The sequence below is a fragment of the Pseudorca crassidens genome, chromosome 16, assembly GCF_039906515.1.
Source record: "Pseudorca crassidens isolate mPseCra1 chromosome 16, mPseCra1.hap1, whole genome shotgun sequence".
NCBI classification, from domain to species: Eukaryota; Metazoa; Chordata; class Mammalia; order Artiodactyla; family Delphinidae; genus Pseudorca; species Pseudorca crassidens.
The window spans coordinates 34,959,256-34,986,351 of record NC_090311.1 but is presented as its reverse complement, the minus strand read 5'-3'; the positions used below and the strand labels follow the sequence as shown (position 1 = coordinate 34,986,351).

The following is a 27,096-nucleotide window of genomic DNA, read 5'->3' as shown; positions in this document are numbered from 1 at the left end:
AAAAGGGAACACTCTTGCACTGCTGGTGGGAATGTAAATTGATACAGCCACTATGGAGAACAGTATGGAGATCCCTTAAAAAACTACAAATAGGGCTTCCCTGGTGGCGCAGTGGTTGAGAGTCCGCCTGCCGCTGCAGGGGACACGGGTTCGTGCCCTGGTCCGGGAAGATCCCACATGCCACGGAGCGGCTGGGCCCGTGAGCCATGGCCACTGAGCCTGCGTGTCCGGAGCCTGTGCTCCACAAGGGGAGAGGCCACAACAGTGAGAGGCCTGTGTACCCCCCCCAAAAAAAAAAAAGAAACTACAAATAGAACTACAATACGACCCAGCAATCCCACTACTGGGCATATACCCTGAGAAAACCATAATTCAAAAAGGGTCATGTACCAAAATGTTCATTGCAGCTCTATTTACAATAGCCAGGACATGGAAGCAGTCTAAGTGTCCATCATCGGATGAATGGATAAAGAAGATGCGGCACATATATACAATGGAATATTACTCAGCCATAAAAGGAAATGAAATTGAGTTATTTGTACTGAGGAGGATGGACCTAGAGTCTGTCATACAGAGTGAAGTAAGTCAGAAAGAGAAAAGCAAACACCGTATGCTAACACATATATACGGAATCTAAGAAATAAAAAAAAAAAGGTCATGAAGTACGTAGTGGTAAGACAGGAATAAAGACACAGACCTACTAGAGAATGGACTTGAGGATATGGGGAGGGGGAAGGGTAAGCTGTGACAAAGTGAGAGAGAGGCATGGACATATATACACTACCAAACGTAAAATAGATAGCTAGTGGGAAGCAGCCGCATAGCACAGGGAGATCAGCTCAGTGCTTTGTGACCACCTAGAGGGATGGGATAGGGAGGGTGGGAGGGAGGGAGACGCAAGAGGCAAGAGATATGGGAACATATGTATATGTATAACTGATTCACTTTGTTATAAAGCAGAAACTAACACACCACTGTAAAGCAATTATACTCCAATAAAGATGTTAAAAAGAAAAGAAAAGAAATGAATAAGCAACAGGTATTCATGGGAAAGCTCAAGAGCCCAGTTTGAGAACAAAAGCTGAAACTGGGAGGGGTTTTGCCAAGAACAGGTGAATGCAGAGGGCCCATGCTGAGATCTGAAGGGAGCAGGTAACCCCTGTGAACTCTCCAAACTAGGGATCCCTTCCAGGAAGGGGGGCGGAGGGGCGCATTCTGAGATTAGAATCAAATTTGAGCATCACTGGGACAATAAAGATTAAAGACAGAGATCACCTGAACAAAAGTGGAAGAGGGAAACAGGGCCTGGAAATCCCAGAAAGAAGCTACCATGTATTTGAGTTCTACATAAAAACAAAAAAAGGGGGTGCCACACCTCCTTCTGAAAGTTTGGGAAGATTAATTTCAAATAAAATTGGCTAGAGAAAAGAAACAAGGTCAAATTCTATAATTTTTAATTACAAAATTGTATTATAATAAAAAAGAATAAGAAACAGAATAACAGCCTCTTGAACAATGGGAGCACATCAGAAACACATGCCCACAAAAGTAGATAAAATACTATTTCAAAATGAGCTAAAGCTCATTAAGAAAATGATATGACACTTGAAAGAATGCCATAAATCAGAATTGCAAAAAATGAAAAGTGAGGTGACAGTAAAGGAAATAATCCGATTTTTTTTTTAATTTTAGAAATAAACTAGAAGGAACACAAAAGCAAACAAATGTAACAGATAATGCCTTAAGAGAACTAGAAGATGAGAAGAAGGAAGTATTTAAAATTTTAAAAAGAAATGAGGAAAGAGATAAAAAGAAACTGAGAGAAATTAAAATTAGAATAGGCAGAACAAGAAAGGGTTGGTAGCGCTATTCCTTGACTGGTTAGTGGTTTCAGAGGTGTTTGCCTTATAGTAATTCATTAAGCCATACATTTGTTTTGTGAGATTTTTCTGTGTTTGTTTTATTTTACAATTAAAAGGTTATAAAATGCAACAAAAAGGAAAACGATGAACTGGCGGATATTTGGAAAAAAAGAAAAATACATAAAATGTTCATGCAAATTGATGATAAAATGCTAAATCTCCAATAAAGAATTGCAGAGGATATAAATAAATGATGTACATACACAATTGACCCTTGAACAACATGGTTTTGAATTGAGTGGGTCCACTTAATGTGCTGACTTTTTCAATAAATTTCGATAAATACATAGTATAGTACTACAGAATCTGTGTTTGGTTGAATCCGCAGATACTGAACCACAGATGTGGAGGGCCAGCTGTAAAGTTACATGGGGGATCGGTGCCCAAACTCCACATCAATAAAGGGGCAAGTGTATTCAAAAGCTAATAAACACTAAAAACATCTAGTCTCAGTGAAATAATCCCTGAAAGAAAATTTATGGGAAGGGAGGCGATGAAAGAAAAACTCTGTATTGTATCTACAGATAACTTTTAATGTCAGATACAGCCTAATTTATCTGCTATGGGTGAAGTTGGGTAGGTGGCAACAGACCCTCCAGTAAGTGCCCTTCAGTGTGCTGGGTGTTTCTGTTATATGATCCCAAGGGAATGCAATACAAAATAATCCGTTGTTTTCTGTTCATGTTGAGTTAGCCTGGCATTTTATAATTTGGAAAGATTTTATGATCAATTACATTGAAAACTTTTTTATCCTTCACAGTGAGAGACCTACCACCAATTTGCCTTGATGTTAGACAGAAACAGCGCACCTCTACAGATGCTTTATCATCTGAAATGAAGACCCCAGTTCTTCCAGAACCCATCCTTCCCGTTCAGCCAAAAACTATGAAAGACTTTCTGTAAGTTTCGGCTCACTGTTACATGTAGACACATAGTCATCTGCATGTCAGCACTTTACATAATTTAATATTTTTGTGTGAGAAACTAATTGAACTTGTGGCTCATTATAAAGTATTAGCCAAGAGTGAAGACACAAAAGACTACCTGTCTCAAGTTGAAGGTGAAAACAAACATATAATTAACCAGTAAGGGATAGATAATGTTACAGCAAAAGACACTAAGTAAGAGAAAATGAGTCAAAACAGGCAAGAGAGACTTCCCTGGTGGCACAGTGGTTAAGAATCTGCCTGCCAGTGCAGGGGACACGGGTTTGAGCCCTGGTCCGGGAAGATCCCACATGCCGTGGAGCAACAAAGCCCGTGTGCCACAGCTACTGAGCCTGCGCTTTAGAGCCCGTGAGCCACAACTACTGAGCCCACATGCCACAACTACTGAACCCCACGCTCCTAGAGCCCATGCTCCACAACAAGAGAAGCCACCACAGTGAGAAGCCCGCACACCACAACGAAGAGTAGCCCCCGCTCGCCGCAACTAGAGAAGGCCCACGTGCAGCAACGAAGACCCAACACAGCCAAAAATAAATTAATTAATTAATTTTAAAGAAGAAAAACAGTCAAGAGGAGGTAAAGGTGGTAATAAAATAATAGAACGTGACGTATAAATCATAAAAACCATGTTAGTAGTAAAAACTACTAAAAAACCCAAATGGACACTTGAAGGACTAAGTGGGAAAGAGAAGGTAGGGACAGAATGTAAACAAAATCTGTCAAGAAATTTGGCTCTGAAGTGAAGGAACGGAAGAGTGATCATTGTAAGGAGCATGTCAAAAATTAACTTTTTAAAAAGCAAATAAATGGGGAAGTTGAAGCTGGATTAATACCTTAATGCAATTAAGAATTATAAATTCATAAGCTACCTTTACATTAACTGGAACACATTTCTGTATTCAGCTTCATTATTTCAGGTTGCATGTTGGGTGACATTTATCTATAAAGAATTAATGCTATTTTATCTGAATAACATTTTTATCTGTTATGGCTAATAAATGTTTTTATTTTAGGGAAGATGTAGAAAAAGCTAAGTCATCAGGAGATTGGAAAACAGTACATGATTTTTATCTCACAATGTTTGATTCTTTCCCAGAACTAAATGCTGCATTTAAGGTAATGATACATAAAGCACATTTTTCACTTTTAGTTTAAATTTTCCAAAAAAAGATACTATAAATTAACTTCTTTTTCTACCCAGTATTGGCTTAAGCAGCTGTTTAAGCAAACATAAATAGGTATTAATTCTGAAATTGTATGTATCACAAACAAGTATTACTTAAGTGATATCTTAAAGATTGTTTTTATTTGTACTAATGTTAATGTTTGACTCCATTCTTTCAGTTTTAAAAAAGAAAGTTATTAAAATAACCCTTATATATTTATTTTTAGCAATCTTGCCCTGACAGTCCTTTTTTATCATCATGCTAGGAATATTAGAAATTATGTAGGAATAGTTATGGTTCAGATATTACTTAGATTAGTTCTTAAAATGTTATATACACTTGGTTCTTTAATTGAATTTGCAGAAAGATGCCTCTGCCTCGTTTAATACTATCGAAGACTCTGGGATTAATGCTAAATTTGTGAATGCTGTATATGATGCCTTACTTAATACTGTAAGTATTATTTATGAACACATGCAAATAGCATAATTGTTTGACTCTTCTGTATTTTAAAAGCAGCCAGACAAATATTGTAAAACTCACCTTGTAACATAATTACATGAGAAACTCTGATATAATTTTTGGTAAATTTAGTTGAAATTCTCAGAGAGTTAGATTATTTTATTCTTATATTTTTCTAATTAAATGAAAATTCAGTAGAAAATACTTTTATGTTCAGTCCTTATTTAAAGGCTTGCTAAGATAAAAATCATGCTTTACTGACTCAGCAAAAGGAGGTAAATTATTTGGTTGTATTGGAATTACATTGAATCTGTAGATCAGTGGTTCTCAAATTTTAGCATGTATCAGAATCACAGAAAAGGCTTCTCAGTATTCAGTAGGTCTAGCATAGAGCCCCCAAATTTGTGTTTCTAACAAGCTTCAGGATATGTTGATTCTCCTGATCCGGGGGGGCTCTCTGTGGCCATGTGAGTTTGAATTTCATCGTAATTATAATTGAAAGTCATTGAAAGATTTGTGTTTCTAACAAGTTCCAGGATATGTTGATTCTTCTGATCCGGGGGCTCTCTATGGCCATGTGAGTTTGAATTTCATTGTAATTATAATTGAAAGTCATTGAAAGATTTTAAGCTGGGAACAAAGGGATGACGGACATGATTTATAGTTTAGAAAGATCTCTCTGGATGTTATGTGGAGGATGGTCTATAGTGGGGCAAGAGAAAGGAGTTAGGAAGGCATTGCTGAAACCTAAACGACGGTCAGTGTTTGGACTAGGGTTTTGGCAGTGGAACTAGTGAGACGTATTCAGACTCTGAGTATATTATGGAACAGAGCTAAACATACTTCTGTAGATTGGATGTGGGACTTGAGGGAAGAAGGAAACTGAGTAGATGGTATTGCCATTTAATTAGATGGATGGGGCTTAGCTATCAGCAGAGAGAAAAAAGGTGTTTCAAAGAGGTAATAATTAATCCTGTCAAATGCTGCTGAGAGATTTAGTAAGATTTGGACAGAGAATTGAGCACTGTCTTTGATAAGGTGAATAATTGATGACTGAGTTTAATAAGAGCCGTTTCCGTGAAGTTGTGGAAACAAAGCCTACTTGGAATGGGTTGAAGGGACCATGAGAGGAGAGGAAGTAGAGATAGTGAATACAGACAGCTCTTGGAGAGTTTTGCTGTGAAGGGAAGCGGAGAAATTAAGGGTTAGCTGAAAGAGTACATGGGTCCAAATGAAAGGTTTTTAGCATGAGCAATATATTAGCCAGGGTCCTGGCAGGAAACAGATGACACACTCTAACTGGTAACCTGGAGAGGACTGTTTACAAAAGTATTAGCAGAACAAGGGAGGCCCTCAGGAGTAGTACTGTAGAGTGAATCTGGAGATGAGCTGTCGGGGGGAGAGGGCTGCCTTACAGGAGATGAGGGGCATAGCCAGCCCATGGTGACCTTGCAGGGAGGGCGTTGGGGGAATAAATACCCCAACTTTCCTCTCTTCCCTCTTCTGTCAGTGTTCCCTATGGCTGAATCCAACCAGAAGGCAAAAAAAGGCAAAGGAGTCTGGTTGATGTAGTCCTTAGTAGTCAGCCTCTTAGAGCATAGATCAGGGTGGAGAAGAGTGAAAATGCAGAGACACATCTGTGCAGATGGTATTAGGATGTAGTGTTCTACTGATGGGAACAACCTAGTAGTGTGGAAGAAATGGATGATATGGGGGAGATAGAAGAAAACTGAATAACCAGGTCCTTGACAAGGTGAGAGAGGATGGAGCATAGGGCTCAAGTGAGGGGGTTGGGCTTGGTCAGTTGTAGTGCAGGTAAATGATTAGAATAATAGTGGCAAGATGAATCTGTTCTCATTTGGGTGCATCTGTTTTCTCTCTAAAGTGTGTGGCAAGATCAGAGCTGAGAGTGATGATGGGAAGGAGGTGTTGGAGATTTGAGGAATGAGAAAAAGGTTTGAAATAGTTGTCTTGGAGAGCAGGGAAGTAGATGAACTAGGGAAATGTTGAAGGACTGTCAGTGGTGTTGAGTGTCCTTTTGAGATTTGTGACATAAACTCAGTGTGTCTAGTCAGCACATTTGTGTGATTTTTCTCCTGCAGCCTTCCATTGCTCTGGGGTGCTGTTTGCCTGCTGGGTGTGAAGGGTCACTGCAAGCAGAGGAGGAGAAAGGAATGATGTATTAAATAAGTATATTAAGAAAGGTGCTAGGCTGAATGAGTGCTGACAGACATGTCTTAGAAGTGATGATTGTGTTTTTTTAAAAAATAAATCCATGATATATGCTTGTTTTCTTGACATTTGCCCCTTTCATATAACAATATGACAGAGAAATTTTAATGACTGTTTGGAGCTTCTAGTTAATGAAGGTTTTAGTCATTACTTCTTATAAGCTAAAAGCACCATCTAGATGTGTTTTCATTCATTCTTATGGGACATGTTTGGTAGTAATTAACTTTTTTTAGTATTTGAATCATTAAACTATAAAAAATGTTATTTAGTACCTTTTTTGGATCCTATAACAAAAAATCTTTATCTTGTTATTTTTTTATTGAACATAATTTGGTTGTACTTAATAATGAATTGTGGGCTTAACTGCTAATTATAACATGGTATTGGTAGGGCTAAATATGTCCAAAACGTATGCAGTCGTTTTATATTGTTAAACATGCTATTCTTAGACTTATGTTCATGATTTTATCCTGTCAATCCAGAGAAAGTGAAATTGTTTTTCTTTTTCTGTTTTCAGTGTTATATATAACTGATGGTAGTCATCAAACAGCCACCATGTATGTTTGTGCAGGTTGTACAGTGCACATTCCAGGGAGCATTCTCATTATAATCTCTCAGATGTGAAATTGAGACTACCGTTAAGTGGTAGTCCTTGGTCATCAAGTCTGGTTTTAACTATTGAAACAGATCTGTAAATATAATTAGCATATAAAAGTCACCTAAATAGCTAATCCTAATTATTTCATGATTTTCTTTTGCCTACAGCCTCAAGACATTCAGAAGACAGTATTAAAGGGAATCATTAACAGCCTGTTACGAGAATGGAAAGGGTAACTGAAACTAATATTTGGCTAATCAGTATAGATGGTTAATATACACAGCTCATCCATCTTTAATATATACGTGTGTGTTTTACTCTCAGAAAAGATTTTAGTTGCTACGATAAAAACATAGACCAGAATGAAATTATAAACCATTTATAACAAAGCTTTTTAACTTGAGACTTATGACTTCTCAGGATGGTCCACAGGTGAGCTTCAGAGGATCTGTGAATTCTTTAAAATTGTATATAAGATCTGTCATGTACAGATATATGTGCTTTACAAAAATAGGATGGGTACTTAAATCAGTCACCTAGAATGAAATAATATGGGCGTTAAATTTAGCCTTGGGCTTTCTGGTAGCAGAGCAAAACTTTTCTTATTTCTAATATAAGAGAAGTAAATTTAGCTACTGAAATATTTTTTCCTGGAACTAAATATTGAATTGTTATGTAAGGAATGATGGACAGTGTAATTGATAATGTTTTGAACTGTGAATATGCAGAACACAAAAATATACTTTTAAAAGTACATATGATTTAAATTGGTGTTACTTAACATTATAATTTAAATGATAGCTTCTATTAAAGCCAAATAATACCATTAAATTATAATTTAAATGTTTATATTGAGCCCAATTTGAAAATACCAAACTAGAGTTCTTAACTATAATGTTAAATGTACCCTATATATTTTAATAACATTGTTCCAATTTTCAGAGAAAATTGTGGTTTTTATAGAAAATTGAGAAAAGTCAAGGTAGTATAAAAAAGTAAAAATGTAACATTTTGCAGCTTTTTTCTAGTCATCTTTTTAAAACAATTGAAATCATACTGTATCTTTCATGTGATTTTTAACTTAACAGTATTTTCCTAGTTTATCATTCTAGTAATACTTTTGCATTTTCCTTGAATTTCATGTCTCTGGTTGAATACATAATGCTTCATTGAAAATGAAGAGGAAAATTTGGAATGTAAAGTGAACACTTAGGAGAGTGAGGAAGTCCAGTGGTCTGAAACTGCTGGGACCTCAATCCCCTCCAAGCATGCTCACACAGCTTTCTAACCCCTGCTCCTCAAATGTGTGCTGGAGACAGATTAAAATAATTTGATGCAACTTACTTATCAAAGGATCATGTGGTCTTTACCCCCAAAATCTTGTTTTATTTTGGATTTATAATAACGACAACAAGATCTACAGTTTATTGACTGTTTAGTATGGGCTAGGCACCTTTCAAACGATTTTGCATGTATTTCTCATTGAATCTTCACTACAATCCTGTGAAATAGGTAATATGATTAGTTTCATTTCACACTTGAGGAAACTAATTTACAGAGAAGTAAATTGCCCAAGTTAACACAGTAAGTGCCTGAGTCAGAATTAGAACCCAGGCTGTCTGGCAAAAGAGCCTGTGGGGCTTCCCTGGTGGCGCAGTGGTTGAGAGTCTGCCTGCCGCCGATGCAGGGGACACGAGGTTGTGCCCCGGTCCGGGAAGATCCCACATGCCGCGGAGCAGCTGGGCCCGTGAGCCATGGCTGCTGAGCCTGCACGTCCGGAGCCTGTGCTTCGCAACGGGAGAGGCCACAACAGTGAGAGGCCTGCGTACCGCAAAAAAAAAAAAAAAAAGAGCCTGTGATCTTAACTACAATTTCTGTACCCAGAACTGTATACTGTACTAAAATACTAGTGCATAGAACAGGAAAATGGAAGTTTTCATGGTACAGCTATAAAATGGGAAAACAAAAAACGGACTCTCCTATCACCAGGAATTTTAATACTTATGAATTGCTTTGAGCTTTTTAAAACGTTTTCAAATATAATTTCTAAAACAAAACAGTAGTCCTATTGAGAAAATAATCTGACAATTATGTAGAATAGTATAGAAAGAAATAGTTTAGATTTTATTTAAATCTAAATAATTTAAATCATTATTCAGTCAAGATAATTCTTCCACAGAGAAATATTACTGCTAATTTAAAAATTATATATATACATGTGTATATATATCAATTTCAAAATGTGATACATATGTTATATATTTATATTTCAGATGATGTGGCTTTATATCTTGTAAAGATCATCTAGTACACTTTGGGCAATGATTTATGTTTTCAGGTTTAAGTCTAGTTTTTGGCTTTTATCAAGTCAATTCTCACAGAAACATTGATAATTTTTTATTAGATACTGTAAGATTAAACGTTCATCTCTGATCAATTACAATTATTTCTGTTTCAGTCCACGAACAAAAGATGATCTTAGAGCATATTTTATACTTTTACAGGTAAGAAAGCAAAAACATAGTTGAAGTGTGTAATTCATATCTCAATCTATGCATGTGTAAGTGAAATGATATCAAATACTAAGTATTATTTTGAGCAACATTTTTGATACTTTTTTAGATTATAATTACTTGCAACCAGAGAATTAAAGCTATAAAAATTAACAGTGGAAGGCTAAATTATCTCCAGGATTAATATTTTAACTTGCCTTCCTGCTGTGGGATTCTGGAAGAAACAGAATGGAAGCACTTTTCCTCCTCCAGTCAACTTCCTTTCTTGTAACTAGTTTTTTAAGGGACTCCAAAACTTTCTTTTATTTCCCAATTAGTGGGTTTCCAACTTTTCTGTGTATTTTCAATAAATGTTTAAACTAGAATTCTAATGGAAAAATCAAAGTGGTTGTTTATATTTGCTAAAGCAAATATGATGAATTTTTTCCTCTTGAGAAATACAGATTCATTGATACAAAAAAAAAATAAGGTCCAAACAAATGAAAAGCAATTTTAGTTTTTATAATTTTTTGAGAAGTATGTTATTCCCATAGCTAGCATACTATGTTTGTATTATTCTTTACAATTTACCAAAGGTGTTCATATAAATTATTATCTCATTTAAAGATAAGAAAAAATTATATTAAATAAGATAGGATATTTAGTTCAATATTATGTCCAATAAAAGGAAATATGGAAGATAGGGGTAGAAGAAGGAGGAGAGAGGAAACAAAAAAAGGGGAAATAGATAAGAGGTGGTTGAGGGATGTAAGGAGAGGAAGGGAAGTAAAGAGGTAAGAGGAGAAAGACAAAACTAGAAAAAAGAGGAAATATACCTGGAGAATAGTAAAAGCTAGAAAGTGACAACATGAAGCTCAAAATTTTAAGTGAGTGTATTGGTCAACAGTAAGCTCTGCTCATGACATCTTGTTCTTATGAGCTATCACTTGATGAGTTTATCATCTGGGGTCACTCCCTCATTTTGAACCATCCTGACCATAAGTCAATTTTGAAAAACACATGGTACTCTTTTATTTTTTACAATTTTGGTTTATTGTTCACTAATACTCATTTTTCCCATGGAGCTGTGAAATGTACACTGTGATGGAGTTTTAGATTTTGGAAATATAACTAGAGGTTTTGCTTGGTTTACAAGCTCTACTCTAACGCTTAAAAGTTCTCTGAAGCTATTATGTGGTTCTCCCCTTGTTCTTTGTGAAATATGCAAATAACTCATTTCACAATGGCAAATGTTTCATTACCAGCTTTTATTTTTCTAGCATTCTCTCTCCCCTTTTTTTTTAATCAAAGAAGAGCCAGGTTTTTGTTTAGTTGGGTAGTAGTGATTGCCACCATTTGTACCAGGCGGTGAGCTACGTGCTTTACATACAGTTTTTTTTAATACTCAAAACAACCTCCAAGATAGATGCTATCATTCCCATTTTTCAGATGAGGAAGTTGAGAATCAAAGTTTAAGGAACATTCCTAAGGGCATATAGAGTAGTAAGTGGTAGAATTAGCCCTCAGACCCAGATCTGTCTTAATTCCAAAGCCACTGGACCATAGTGGAAATCCAAGTCTCTGTTAATTAAATAATTAAACAAATAGATTCTTGTTTTCAAGGATTTCACCTAGTATTTCATAATCTCAAATTTAGTTTTCTGAATTCGCCACTTAGCTCATTAAGCATAGTGTCTTTCCTTTTACATGTTAACAAAATTTTAACGCAATTATCTTTAATATCTTTTTCAGAATCCTCAATTTAATAACACATCTACATATGTCATCTATGCTCACTTGCTACGACAGATAGCTACCTTAGTGGAAGCTGACCATCATTTCCTAGTTCACTGGTTTAAAAAGTAAATTATTCTATGATATTAAGAACTTTTATAATCTTAAAGTTTTAAGTTTGTTAGTAACTTTATAAGAAAATATATTAAATGTTTTCAGGTCTTGAGAAATGATACTTATAATTCACAGTGCTTCAGAAGCCAATTATAAGCATATTCTTTAGTACTACATAGAGGATACATTAAAGATCTGTTTTGTATGTAAGTAATCGTTTTGCTTGTGCCAGCTGTTGTTGAGATTTCTGTCCACTGCTTTTGCATTTTATACAGCACATTCCTATCATTGATTTTTCATATATCTCAAAGATGGTGACTGGATTTGCTCATACATTACTATTTTAATTTGTGTCTTTTTATTTCCTATCAATAAATTTTACCATTATTTACACAATGCCTTTTCCTTACCTAAAACATCATTGTAAAACATACTGGCCATCAATATCAATTTATAAAAGTACAGTACTTTTTTTCCACAGAACAATACTTACATTAACATTTACATTTCCCCATGACTAATAAAAGCTAAAGAAGCTAAATATTCCCAAAATTAATTTTAAATACGGTTAATTCTTATTATTAACAATAGTTATGTTCTATAAAGCTACTGGGAACACTGAATTGGTGAACAGTGAAATACAGGGTTAGCTTCCTGCGAGCCTTTGGTCACAACATTTTTATCAACCAATCAGTACATAACCTTGCTTTATCTGTATTTCTATTTAAAGACACCTATTTGATATAAATTTTTGTTTTATTAACATTGAACTCACGGCCAACAGCACCATAACTCATGTCTGAGCAAATTTTATCTGACATAAGTACCTTCTCCATAAGGCACATCACATCCTTCTTTACTTAGGAACACTAGACAGAACTTTAGCACTATAGTTAAGGGCCGTTTTAAAACAGCAGAATCGCTAACAGAAAGCACAAGAATTTGAAGAACATGACCCTAAGTAGACTGCATAAAGGACACTTGTTTGCAGTATGAGAGCTAAAACAAGAAGGCAGAGCGTGGCCTTGTTCAGCCTCGGCATAAGCAACTCCCATTTTTTGCCACTCTTTGCACAGCCATGAAATGACCACGAAAGCGCCACAATTATTGATTTGGGGATTAGAATTAAATTGTAGGGAATGGGTGAATTTGCAAATACAAAGTCTGCGAATGAGGATTGACTGAATACTAAAAGCCTTAAAAGTGAAATGTTTAATGCTAACTTTATAGTAATTTTGGTGTTTATTTCTTATTTAAGAAATGATATTCGAGGTAAGATTTTGCATCTTTTCAAAATTTTGGCAATTTAAGAAATAGAATTTGGGGGAATAGTCTAAAATTTTATGTATAAAGGATGAACTTTGATCTCTAACAAATATATTGCCAAAATAGAAAATGTGAATTTTGATTGGAATTATTTCAAAATCTTTACCAGATTATCCCAGAAGAGGTTCAAACAATTGGTAGAGAGATTGCTGCAGTTTATTTCTTTACGCCTGTTTCCTGCAAAGCCTGAAGAATTTCCACCTATATCAAAGTGTTCCTGGTGGATCCCATCAGCATCTAAAGTGTTGGCTTTACTTAGTAGGTTTTATTATTCAATCATCTTTACTTTTCTTTTGTTAAATATAAGAACATTTCCATAAGGATCTCAAAATACTATAGAGGCGTTCTTACATCTTAAACCATTCCTTTGAGGAGAAGAGTTGTAGTGATTTATTTTCTATTTTGCTAATGGGTTTCACAATTAATGTATAAGCATGAAAAAGCTTTATGCATTTTATTGGGCAATATTTCTGTTTTATGGCTCTCAGCTGCATACTACCTGCTAAGTAGTGATTCCTAAGAATACAAGAACTTCCATTCATTCCTGCGGACCCCGAGAACACCCTGATGGGGAAATAGGATGCGTAGCTGGCCATCTGCATACTCCCTTTACTATACGATTATAATCCCCACGATTCAAGTTTTTTTTTTTAAAGCAAGAAATTATTGGCTGCATTTTGACCACAATTTTAAAACTACCTTTTCGTTTGGCACTACAATTGCTTAAAATAGGAATTTCTAGATAAAGCTTTCTGGTGGGCATTAAAATGTTCTTCTTATTATTAGAATGAATCATGTACATGTTAGGAAAGATCATTATGTTAGAATTTATCTTTACAGATACTGCAAACAATTTGGTTCATCCTCCCCTTATTCCTTATACTGATTTCTATAATTCTACATTGGATCATATTGATCTCATGGAAGAATACCACACCTGGCAGAGCTTTGGAAATTCTCACAGGTATGATCAAAAGCTCATCTGATTACTCACCTAAATAAAATGCTATTCAAAATAATGACTGGCTTTTAAGTTTGTGTAAATAAATTTAAATATACACATACCTTTGCATATAAACTTATAAATGTAGTTTAGATATCCAGCCTTGAAATATCATTATATTTCTTAAAGCATTTTCTTTTTCTATTACATTTTGAATTTATAGTTACGTTAATATGGTTTTGGCTTGATTAGTAGCATCTTTTTAAGAAGGGAAAAGTTCTATCTTAGTATGCAGTTTCTTATATCTTCTTATTCTATGTGCCATCACCTAGCACAGAGGTCGACCAACTTTTTCTGCAAAGTACAGGATTATAAATGTTTCTGGCTCTTTGGGCTATACAGTCTCTGGTCTACCATTATAGCACGAAAAACAGCCTTAAAAAATATGTAATTGAAGGGGTATGTCTGTGTCCCAAAAGCTTTATTCACAAGCCTAGGTTGTAGGCTGTATTTGTCCCATGGGCCATAGGGTGCCGGTGCCTGATCTAACACAATGATCACACATGCGTGCACATACACACATACATTCACTCTTTTTCTCCCTTTTTCTGTGGATGAAGTATTTGTCCTTTATACACAGTATTAAAAGAATGGATGTTACAGAGAAATGGCTTTACTAGAAATGATTTATCACAGTAGTATAATAGATTTTGGAAACACTTGGCCGAATTCTTTATTACCCTGCACCTTATATCCACACTTACATTTTGGATTAAACCAGCAAGACTATCCCAGACTTAATTTATTCCCAGACCACAAGATATCCTGCAGAATGCATTATTCTAAAGGAGACTGACTAAGAAATAGGATGTGGATATAAGTAATCTAAAACGTCAGGTTACTTCATAAATTGGTTCGAGCTCCCAGGGACCCTTTCTACCAGAATTGGCCTAAAACATAGACTAGCTTTCTGGACGTATCTCAGTTCACACCTGACCTAAGAATTCCGTTTGTGGGGACCTTGGTCAGTCTGATGGATATTTTCTTGACAAAGTTTATTTTACACTTTAATGTAATTGTAATGTTGTAGACAAAACCACAATACAGTTGCGAGAGTTATTGTGCATATTTCAGTGACATCTTTTAATGCAGAGCTCCTCTAAACACTGTGCCATAGCGTTGTTGTACCAAAAAGGAGTTAACAGAGGCTTGATTCTATGATCTCTTCAGCCCTTGGGAAGCCACCCTGGACCTAGAGGGGGACCGGAGCCCCAGGGCAAGTCACATGTCTGGCCATGGGCAGCCTCATCTGTTTATCTCAGTGTGTCATACACATAGTATGGTGTCTATGTGCCGTGACTAGGGAAAGGCTGAGATGCACTGTTTTAAAGTACATAAGACCAACATTATCCTACTAAGTTCATTGCACTTCTTTTTATTTCCAAATTTCTAGTTAGCACTTAGTGATTCGAAATTATTACACATTAATACTGAACAGTTTTCTTACTGCTTTTTAACAGTTTCATCCCAAGGGGAAAGCCATTTCATTTTCAGTTCACACTAGGGCTATTTCCTTTTTCCTCGTAATCCCTATCTTGCACAGTGGTCACAGATGCACTGCTTGACTGTCCTCAGTGCATTCCAACTGTAACTGATGGATGCATTACAGCCACTTCTGGGGGGAGTCTAACTCCTGAAGTGTCATTGCTACGATACTAGTTCTCTCTAAGTGCATTTCTCTGTGTGGTTTGTGGCTCTTTTATATAACATAGAATGAGCTCTGACCCAGGAAAGAAGTTATTTTCATAACTTTTGATCATATGTTGTATTTTTACAAATACATACCATTTCATCTTACTACATCATTAAATACAGTGCTAAAGCAACACACCTTTTTCTAACTTTTATTTTATTGCTCTTAAATTTACTACTTTTCCTACCATAGTTATTGCTAGATTTCCTCATTTCTGAAGCTCACGCATCAGAAATATCCATATAGTAATGGATTCTTATATTAATTTCTGCACATGAATTTTCTGTCCTAAATCCTTCATCAACACTTCTGCCTCCTGGTTCTGCTGTTGCCCATATTTTTCCCAGGTAATGATATACAAGTGACTATCTAAACTGAAATTATTTGTACAAACAATATAAGCAGTTAGCACATATTTCAGAACATTAGGTGTAGTTTCCTCTAGAGAATAAAGGCACTGCACATCTAATAATGAAGCATACTTCACAGGGCTGTGGGGATTCAAAGAAGTGATGAACATAAAATCATTCTGTGAATGGTAAAACACAATACAAAAGTAATGTTTAATATTGTTAGAAGGGGTACCTTAGATTCCCTTAGTATAATTTTGCTAAAAATACACCATTTTGCTTTTTCTGTTTTCACTTGTTGAGCAGGTTTTCCTTCTGTCAGTACCCATTCGTTATTTCTATAGCTGCAAAAAAAATCATTATTCAAAGAGACTCAGAGCAACAGATGATAAGCATCGCAAGGGTAAGCCAGCTATGAAAACATTTATGCTGACTATAATCAATATATAGTAAATAATTTAACAAATAAGTCAAATGTCTTGTGAATTGTTCTAGCATAATCAGGAAATGTTAAAAGTAAAATTCGTATCATACTCCCTCAAAAAGTACTTAAACCTGTTCATGATATGGGGAAAAGATACCCCTCATCAACTTCTCATTATATTATAAATATAGCATGGAGATTAAATGCCTCTCACAGATCCAAAGTACTCGGAACTTGTTGGACATCATTTTGTAGATAACATCCTCCAGGGTCACTAGCAGAGCACTGGTGAGAAAGAAGTACAGTGAGGACAAGGAAAGGAGTGTCCTTAAGAGCAAACTACTCAAACCACTGACACATTTTCTAGATTTTATGACAGTCAAATAGAAACAACTGAAAAATTAGAAAATGTAACAAAAAGTATAGTCTTGAAAAACTGAGAAAATATGTCCAAAGAAGGCGAGAGATGTTTAATGATCCTTAGGGAACCAAAATGCATGGGGGCCCATTGAAACTGGGGTAGCAGTCAGGCTGGCTTTAGACAAATTAATGGAGCAGGATGAAGTTCATCTCTGGGCCTGTCCTGTTCACAGCCTACCATGGTTTCAGCACAGCACAGTAAAGTTAGGTACTTTAATATATATCAGATTGACTGAGCTTTTTTGTTTTAGGTTAGAGCTCTAGACTATACATTTAAATGCTCATATATTTTGAGTATCTGCTTTTGTGACATGATTACTTGCAACTTTAAAACTTAGAGGGAAGGTTTGGCTGTAGTCTTCTTAAAATAAAGAGACCCAAGACAGACCCATAGAGTAAAAGGAAATGATTTCTGTGTCTTGTCCAAGAATATAAAAAGAATCCTAATGCATAAATTGTAATACTTCAAAATACCATAAAAATAAGAATTGTTTATTCTTCAGTAATTCACCAGAAGGTGAGTATTTTTTCCTGTCACAGAGCGGGACAAAAGATTCGAGTGACTAGTGACATCCGAGAGTCAGTTTACACTGAGTATTGGAATATTACAAGAAATGTTATTGCCTATGTGTACCAAAGGAGTAACATAGCCACATTACCCTGCTGAAGAGTAGATTTCAACAGGTATATTTAGCACCAGAATTATTACCTAATCTTGGGTAGATATTGGCTCAAAGATTAGTCTACATAGCTTGTCATTTTGACGTTTTCGGTTAGTTGCATTTATGCAATTTCATGTGCCTTTTTAGTGCTTTTTTTTTTTTAACCTTGGGTTATGATTTTTTATATTTATAAGGGAAAAATCCAAAGAGCTAGAAGTTTATCTAAGTTCCTCTGAGCAGTCTTCTGCTGTGTCACTCACACTTAAAATATTAAATAATCTTCTTTTAACTTTTCTTCCAATTAAAAGGAGAGTGACAGCTGTAGACTGTGTCCCAGGCTATCTTCCACAGGGCATGGGCACAAATGAGTAGCAATTGAAGTGTCAAGTAGCATTGTCGGTTATGGGTGTTTCCCAGCATTTTAACTTGTAAACTGCCATACCACTTGGAATTAATGACTGGTAACTATTTTGACACAAGGACAGCCTTATAAGTAGTTAATGCAAGCAAGAGCTTATATAGTATACTTTAAAGTTGCAAAAGACATTCCCCAGCCTAAAAATAACTTCCTCATCAGACTATGTCTAAAATTCTACCATTGTTAGTTATTTCTTTCATTTGAAACACTTTCTATTCAATATGAATTCCTGATGGGAGGAGTAGCCACTAAGCCTTGTCTTCCATTAGCATCCTAATTGAAATTTGTGTGTTGGATATTTCCAGTGTGACAGCTTCCCAGGAGCTAGACTGGGAACAGAAGATAGTAAAGGGTTGGAAAACAGGACCATGACACAGCATACTATCCTGGAAATATAGATCTCTTTGAGCACAAAAGAGAGGACACAGAGAAGAAATAAAAACTACTAAAAGCCTTTAGAATTGAATATTGGAGAGATGAGGAAGGGCTCTGAATTAGTGTATTATTATAGTAATCTACAAAATCATGAAAGTAGCCTTATATAGATTTGGGGTATTAAAATTTTACCTAGTAAGCAAATTGCTGCATGTATTTAAAATGTCTGAAGTGTTCATCTTTAATCTGTACAATAATTCATTTTCTTTGTTACCAAAGAGGATGAGGTAGTCTGAAAAAGATTTAGATAAAGTAAATATACAAGCATGATATTTATATATTCCTTATATTTTTTAAATCATATTTCCATCACTCAAGCATAAATATTGTTAACATTTTAGGAAATTTTCTTTTGATAGTTTTTACCTATATTGTCTTTAAAAGGCAGCAGAGTTTAAACAATATTGTGTATACAATTTTGTTTCTCCACTTTTTTTTTCAGTTGTATATTCCCTAAACATTTTCCATGTTATTTACATAGTATTTATGAACATCATTTTTGATAGCTGTATTATATTCCATTAGAGAGATACATACTTAAGATATTTCTAAAGTTTTGCTCTTATAGATAATGCTGTGATGAACATCTCACTGTATAAAATATTTTCTGTGTTTAGAATTCCCAGAAGTGGAATTACTGGGACAAAGGATATGAGCATTGTTAATGGTTTCTGAAATATGTTGAAAATTACTTTCTAAAAGTAGACTAATTGTGCTTTTAGAGTAAATCCAGTATCTAAAAAAGCTTAAGCCAAGTTTATCGTCAGAAGTATATACCTTGTTTCCAATGTTCCCACTTTGTTTGTATTTACTAAACAGAAAACTTTGCCATTTAAGAGATGAGACATACAGAAACAGTAATGCAACATTATTTTACTAAAGAAGATGAATTATTTTAGGTCTTCCATTTTGGATCCCCTTTGGTTATTATTGTCCCCAAATGAAATAATTGTAGGGCATTTTCATAAATCAAAATTTGTATAATCGAGTTTATGAAATTGTTTATGAGAGATGGCAAAGAGAGGAATATAAGTGATTTTTACTAAAGTGTTTAAATGTTTTAAATGAGATTATAGTTTAAGTATAAATGAAAATGTTTGCTTTCTTTTTTAATTAGCAAAGTCTGGTGGATAAAGTATCTCGAAGACAGAGACCTGATATGAATATGTTATTTCTAAATATGAAAGTAAGGCGGACACATCTGGTCAGCGATTCTCTTGATGAGGTATTGATCATTTATTCCAGAATAGTATTATTTGATTAAAGCTTTAAATAAATTTGATAATATGGCTTATTACTAAAATCTTAGTAAGCTATCTTTTTTTTCTGTATGCCAGTAGTGTGCTTGCTTTTGTGTGTGTGTGTGTGTGTGTGTGTGTGTGTGTGGTACACGGGCCTCTCACTGTTGTGGCCCCTCCCATTGCGGAGCACAGGCTCCGGACACGCAGGCTCAGCGGCCATGGCTCACAGGCCTAGTCGCTCCGCGGCATGTGGGATCTTCCCGGACCGGGGCACGAACCCGTGTCCCCTGCATCGGCAGGCGGACTCTCAACCACTGCACCACCAGGGAAGCCCTAAGATAATATTTGATTTAGTTATGTGATTTTTTTTAAGTTTAGCGTTGAAGGCAATGAACTACTTTGTACTGTATTCTGCTAAATTAAAATCTTGGAGACAATATGGTGCTGGGAGACAGTAACCTTGGGCAAGCTACCTGAGCTCTCTAATTCTGTTCCTTGATCTCTACAACAAACATTACCATACCTGACTAATACAGTGTTGGGAGACGGATGGATGGATGGAGTTTTGTGACATTGTAAATAAGATAATACATATTCCAAAATTTTAAAAATTAATTTCCTTTTTACTGCCCTTTGTTCTCCTCTACTTTATAATTTCTTCAAATAGTTAACCCGGAAAAGAGCAGACTTGAAAAAGAAGTTGAAAGTTACGTTTGTAGGGGAAGCTGGTTTGGATATGGGCGGCTTGACTAAAGAATGGTTCCTTCTTTTAATTCGCCAAATTTTTCATCCAGATTATGGTGAGTAGTTAATTTTTATGAAAGTGTTTTCTCCCTAATTGTTAGATTCAAGTAGTCGCTCTTATTTTTAATTTAGCCTATGATTTTACAGATTTTTTTTGTCAACCATAAATGTTGAATGATTTTTTAAAGACTGTTAGTTACATTTTTTAAACTGACCAAATTGATGAACCTAATAATCATTATCTTACTGGGAATCCTACACAAGATGTCTTTGCAAGGAAGCATCCACATGTTTTCTGACTAAGCCAAATGCATGAAAATTTGTCACTGAAATAAAAAGAACATTCAAAATTAAAAAACAGAACTATAGTTTGCTCTTCACTAATATTCAAAGTCTCTTTCATTAAAATATGAGCCATTTTAATAAATAAGAATCATTAAATAAACCTTTGAAATTTAATTATATTTTATTTAGAGAAAACACCTATATAATCCTTAGTATCATTAAATGTTTTTCTTCAAAAGAGAGTTTTAAGTGTTTTTCTTATTCTTTATTTTTCCTAATTTGGTGTATATGTATATACAGCATCTCTCTGGTAATGGGAAATGGAGAAGACAGAGGTAAATTGAAACCTCCAGATAATCCTCAAAATTAATTTTGATCATAACTTATAAAATATAAAATTATAGTTTTTATAAATCAACTGATTAATTTAGTTTCTGTCTTTTTACCCTGTTTCTACCCCTGGTTCAGGATACCAGTGAACAATAAAGTGCTCTTGCAAATTCGTTGGACGTGTATTTGATACATTTTAACATGAAAGGTAGTTTCTAACAGAACTGTTGCTGAAATGTTTTGCTTCTAATAGATGAGATGCCATGTACATGTTTACTGCTCTGGGTTTTTTTAATCAATCATATTGATGAAATTATGCTTCTATTTTCCAGGCATGTTTACGTATCATAAGGATTCATACTGCCATTGGTTTAGCAGCTTTAAATGTGACAACTATTCTGAATTCCGATTGGTTGGAATTGTATCCTTTAAACTTTCCACTAGGAGGTGCTAGTAGACTAGAGAGTTTTAAGAATTTTATCTGAATTTTGGAAAACTGTTAATAAGCATTTTATTCAGATTAAACATTCTTGTCAAATTACTGGTAGATTTTTCAGTAATCTTTATTATTTCGTAATATCACAGCTATGTAATATCAGCAGATTTAGTTAATTGGAAGGAGTGACTGAATTGTTCACACTTTTCTCTGAAAACCTTATCTCAAAATAAATATTATTTCCTATTTCATATATAACCTAAATTATCAGAAATTTAAGACATTTTTTAAAAGTCATAGTGTCTTTCCTATTCATAGTGAACTATTTTTCTGTTAGTTCTTTCACTTTGTGCTTATTTCACCCAGTTTTCTAAATTGAAAGTATGGAAATTAAGTCTAACTCTTAATGTGGCCTCAAATCCTGGGACATTCATAAAAAATTAAAAGTTGAATGGAATGGGAACATTTAAAGCATACGGCATTATTTTATAGTGTTTTTTAAAATTATATAAATTTCTATGCCATCCTCTGATCCCTATCAGGTGTGTTGGAGAGGGCATTCCTGCATTGGCTGGGAGACTGGACAGGATGACTTCTGCATTCATTTTTAAACTCTAAAAAATATAATTGTGGAAGAAAGGAGGGAAGAATAAATAAATAAGCAAACACTGGGGATACATAGGTTAAAAGAAGGAAAAGAAAACTACCTTTAAGAAGCTTACCATCTAGACAGACAGATGACCACCAATTCAGGGTGGTCTGTTCTCAGAGTCAAATGACCATTTGGCATTAAGTTCTGAAGAGTTCTGAGAAGGAAACGATTCAGTGTGTTCTTCCCAAATTTTAAAATGGAACCAATATATTTGATTAACACAGGACTGGAGAGAGTAGGGCATAGACTGGGAGAAAGGCTGGGGACAAGTCAGCGTTGTGCTGGCCCTGTTACAGAGCAATGTAGAGGTCCACTTGATGGGAGCAGAGGGTGCTCCGAGAGTTATGGAAGGTGCTGGCAAAATAAGAATTAAGAGCCATCTGATGGAGAGCTTTGAATGTCTGTCTTTCTTGCATTTGTTGGAGTAAATCCTGAAGAATGTATATGAAAATTGAGAGGCTGGATGGAAGAAAAGGTAGTGAGGAAAACCACACCTTGTGATGGTAAACTTAATCTGAAATTTTGTATGTGTTGTCGTATCTAAAGGTCCAAAGTGCTAAGCCCACAGTAAGGAATGTTTAACAATTATTAGACTCCTGTTTTTACTCTCTTATCTCCAGTAGTCACTTGTTGAATATTTCGACTTCATTGAAGGCCTGAGTCATTGATGCTTCTCACCACACTAGGAGCTATTTGAATTTCCTGATAAATATGTTTGTCATTACTTTACATTCTTATCATGGCTTAGATTTGGCTGATACTTTGACTTTCTAATATTTGTAATAAAGTATCAGCTCTTATACCACATTTTTAGAGTGGTATATGTAATATTGTGAATTTGCTTTTTGTGTGTGTGTGGTTTTTTTTTTGCAGTAGGCATTAGTTTCTATTCAATCATTACCCAAAAGAGCATATTAAGTGTATTTACATGTTGTATATTACAAATTAAACAATTAATCTAAAATTAAATTATAGCCACTATTATCTCATTATTATGTGTATTTATCTCACACACACAAAAGAAACCTACAGAAAGTAAGACTGATGCCCTAAACAGCATGATAATATATACAAACATGTGGGATGACAGTGGATTGTGATCACGTAAGTGGTGGAGAGATCTGTCAAAGATGAGGAGAACAAAAAATTGAGAAGTAACAGGTATGATGATTTAGAAAATAGAGTTGGTTCCATACATAGTTCCAGTTTCTAAATTTCAGGACCAAAGATTTATTGTTCTAGTAGTTCTCACAGTATTGTATTTCTAATATAATTATTTTTAAATATTAAGGCCTTGGAGTTTACAAGAAGTGTTATAGTAAAACCTATAGAAATAATTATAAAATGTTTTGAAGAGTGTATGAAGAGCCATAATCTAACAGTTTTTTAGGAGTAGAATTACCAAAGGGCACTGGAACTAAGGGTAGGGGGCGACATAATATAGTGCAGGGTTTTCAAAGTCGGCTCTGTTTGCACCACATGACACTTCAGTGGCTCCAGCAGAGTTCCAACATCCCCACCCCTGCTTCAACCAGAGCAACTTGATTTAGTGCGAAATGCAGCATGATTCTTCTGGGTATGGAAGTGCCCTGAAACAGATCCTATTAACCTACTTCCTCATCTGTTAAAAACCTTCCTTCAGGATTATAATTTTTTTTTTGTAATTTTTAATGAAAAATGCTTAGAACTTGTCACTATAGTAAATGATCATAAATGGTAACTACAGTAGTATCATGCTTATTACTGTTATTGCTATTATCACAATTACAGGCATACATTAGAACTTAATTTCAGTATCTTTACCCTAGAACACATTGCTCAGTCTCTGTTGATATGGTTACCTGTAAAATCACATATCTGTTCCTTAAATTATTATTAGCCTTCATTCTGCCTTAGCAAATTGAATTATTGGCTGTCTTCTAATCTTTTAAATTGTTTTCAATAATTTATCCAGCCCATATATTTAGATTTCCTTTTAAGTCAATAAAATTTGACTTCCTTAAGCACTTGATACTATAATGTTTGACAGTTGAAATATTATGAAATTTGATCTAAAACACCGTTTTTAGAAAATGGATAAATTACATTCTGCTGTATAACTGATAAACAAAATGCAGTCGGGCAAAGTTTATAAATATAACATCTGTAGCTTTTTAACTTTAACACTTTAAGTAAACTCCAAGTAATAAGTCTTTCAAGTATTACTGTGGCAGAATAATTGTCCTATTAACATATCAGTAGTGCATGTGTATGTAGATGTCAGTGTGTGTGTATCCATAGGACTACTCAATACAGCTCTCTCTACATAGCCTGTATTTAGTTGGGTTTTTTTTTGTTTTGGTTTTTGGTTTTTTTGGTTGTTTTTTTCTTGCGGTACGCGGGCCTCTCACGTTGCGGAGCACAGGCTCCGGACGCGCAGGCTCAGCGGCCATGGCTCACGGGCCCAGCCACTCCGCGGCATGTGGGATATTCTCGGACTGGGACACGAACTCGTGTCCCCTGCATCGGCAAGCGGACTCTCAACCACTGCGCCACCAGGGAAGCCCTGTATTTAGTTTTAAAATAGCCAAAATGATCACCAAAATCAATGGTGGTGTTCTGCAGTGAGTTCTGAATAAATTGCTGCTGCTTATGAAATCACCTACATCTTTGTTTAAATTTAGAAAGTTTTCTTATATGTTAAATACTTTATAGAAATGTATGAAATTGCTATCTATTGTGATCTTAGATAAACTTTTCTAGGGAAATGATTAAATACTCTCACCTGATCCTCTCCTTTTTACATGATTTTTGGTAATTATCAATATATTATGTAAAATAAAGGGAAAATAAATGAAAGGAAAGAGGAAGTATGTGGGATTAATTAGAAAGTCAGTGTTAGATCTGAAAGAAGTATGCAAGAAATAGACTGATGCATAATTCAAAACTCATTTGTTGTCATGGATTTTATGTTAATGCTTAACATTTAGTATGCATAGCTTATGGGACTAGCTGTTTATAACAGCATTACTTTGGATATTCGTTTCCCCCCCTGCTGCTACAAGAAATTATTGAGCCCTCCCATCGTTCCTAATGACCAAAGTATGCCAGTAGGCATCTGCAGTGTTACCACTGATGACCTGTGTCAAATTATGCCTGTAAGTATAAAGTCGTTTAGCATCTTATCCCGTAATTCTAGATCATCTCTCTTCTACTGCAGTCTCTCTCCTCCTAACGCTATTCTTATGTTTAAATATGGTTTCCCTCTACCTTTGTAACCCATCTCCTTTTTTGTCTAATTTTCTCCTTCCTTATAGAGACACATAACCCGCTTTGCAGCACTTCTAAGTTCCTCTAACATTAGTAGAACAGGCTGTGAGTCAGGGACAGAGATTTGAATCCAGCCTCTGCCACGTATTAGCTCTGTGAATGTGGATAAGTTGTTTATGTTTCTGAGCTCTAATTTCCTTATGTGAACAATGGGATAGTAGAACTTCCATACTGGGAAGATTACATGAGATAATAAAGTACTTAGTACCTGATCGCTACTGTGGATTCTTATTAACGTGTCACTATGCAATATCGTTAACAACATCTGCAACACCATCCCTGAATAAAATTAATGAATTTCACAGGCCTGTCTCTGATAACATTCCTCAATTCAGAAATTAGATTTCCAATCATCAAGTTTAATCCAGTGCAAAAACGTAGTAGAAGAATGGATAGTATACACATCATCCTGAAAATCCTCTACAGTAATAATGCTTTTTTACAGCTGGGTTTTGGTAGCCATTGGTCAGCAGAGAATTCCCCATAATATTCTTAGTAAGTACCTGGATGTGAATTAAGGGCCTGTTTAAATATCTCTGTGTCTGGATGGTCAAATGAGTTTGGTGTAGGGTTGGAACCTTCCTATCAAAGTTGAGAAACCTCTCCAGAACATGTGACTAATTAGAAAACCATTCTTCATGTGATATCAGATACATTTTTGGAAGTTGGTTTGGATTCTTTCAGATTAAGAGCCTAAATCTGTATTTTTATAAGACTCAGTAGTTGGAAAAAATTGCAAAAGGTATAGAGCAGACTACTTAAGAAACTGAAAGATTTGCCCTTTATAGTCTTGTATTTTGGCGACACACTACTTATGAGCCCTGGACGATTCAATTAATTTCCTTATTTGTGTAACAGTGGGAGTTATTGTTATATCTATACACTGATACATATACTAGTTAGTATATATTTTATATATATATATATATATATATATATACACACTAACAGATGAGCTACCTTCTCATTTAGATTTCTGTGATTTTTTAGTCCCATATATGCAGTTTTTGTTAGATCATTTACCAATAAATTTCCTAATTTTATTATTGGTTTTTACCAATAAATTGTCTAATTTTATGATTAAAGCTATTTGAATTTGACTCATTTAGATCCAGGTGTTTTTAGTTAATAATAATGGATATTTTATGAATGACTATACCAATACGTTGTTTTATATTATGGAGCTGAAGGTGATACTGAGTTAATTTCATGTTCTTATATTGCCTCTTTAATAGTGAATCAAGATTGTGCATATGCTATGAGATCAACTGTAGAAAAAACTGAGTCTCTATGCATGCATGAATAAAGATTGAAAGGAAGCAAGAAAACAGCCATGTTAGGATAGTGGAATGTGGGAAATTTTTTTTTAATTTAAAAATGGATTATCGATTTAATAATGGCATCTATTAAAAATTAACACCTAATTCCCATTTCATATATGGTAAAATATATCGATAAAAAGTTTTAAGTGCTTTTTTATTCAGTACTTTGTTTACCATTTGTATTTGTACACTATGTGTTTTAAGAAGAGTAAACAGGAAAGCAAAGAGAAACCTATAGTGATACATTTCTTAATTTAAACGCAGTATCTGTGAATAAGGACAAAAAATACAGAAAGTAAGCAAAATATTCAGTGGTGGAGCCTTCAATAAATACAGTGTTAATAGGCCAGTGCTTTTCGATGGCCATGTTAATGAAAAC

At 34.9% G+C, this 27,096-nt stretch overlaps 1 protein-coding gene across 5 annotated transcripts in view; it reads left to right on the top strand.

The window, feature by feature from the left end:
* The window catches only part of HECTD2 (HECT domain E3 ubiquitin protein ligase 2), a 77,242-nt gene that overhangs the window by 34,278 nt on the left and 15,868 nt on the right, over positions 1-27,096 (top strand). For 2 of the 5 annotated variants that reach the window (XR_010935860.1, XM_067710019.1), the window contains exons 3-15: positions 2,683-2,821; positions 3,883-3,985; positions 4,399-4,488; positions 7,495-7,559; positions 9,786-9,831; positions 11,572-11,681; positions 13,103-13,251; positions 13,834-13,957; positions 16,346-16,442; positions 19,516-19,623; positions 20,307-20,439; positions 21,331-21,419; positions 25,065-25,223. Coding sequence is in view for 2 of the 5 variants with exons in the window: in XM_067710019.1 (XP_067566120.1) it covers positions 2,683-2,821; positions 3,883-3,985; positions 4,399-4,488; positions 7,495-7,559; positions 9,786-9,831; positions 11,572-11,681; positions 13,103-13,251; positions 13,834-13,957; positions 16,346-16,442; positions 19,516-19,623; positions 20,307-20,439; positions 21,331-21,419; positions 25,065-25,223 (1,412 nt within the window). In the remaining 3 variants the exon portion in view is untranslated. Of the gene's footprint in view, positions 1-2,682; positions 2,822-3,882; positions 3,986-4,398; positions 4,489-5,027; positions 5,075-7,494; positions 7,560-9,785; positions 9,832-11,571; positions 11,682-13,102; positions 13,252-13,833; positions 13,958-16,345; positions 16,443-19,515; positions 19,624-20,306; positions 20,440-21,330; positions 21,420-25,055; positions 25,224-27,096 lie in introns of those variants that run through there. The other 3 variants (XM_067710020.1, XR_010935861.1, XR_010935862.1) reach the window with 3 other exon arrangements.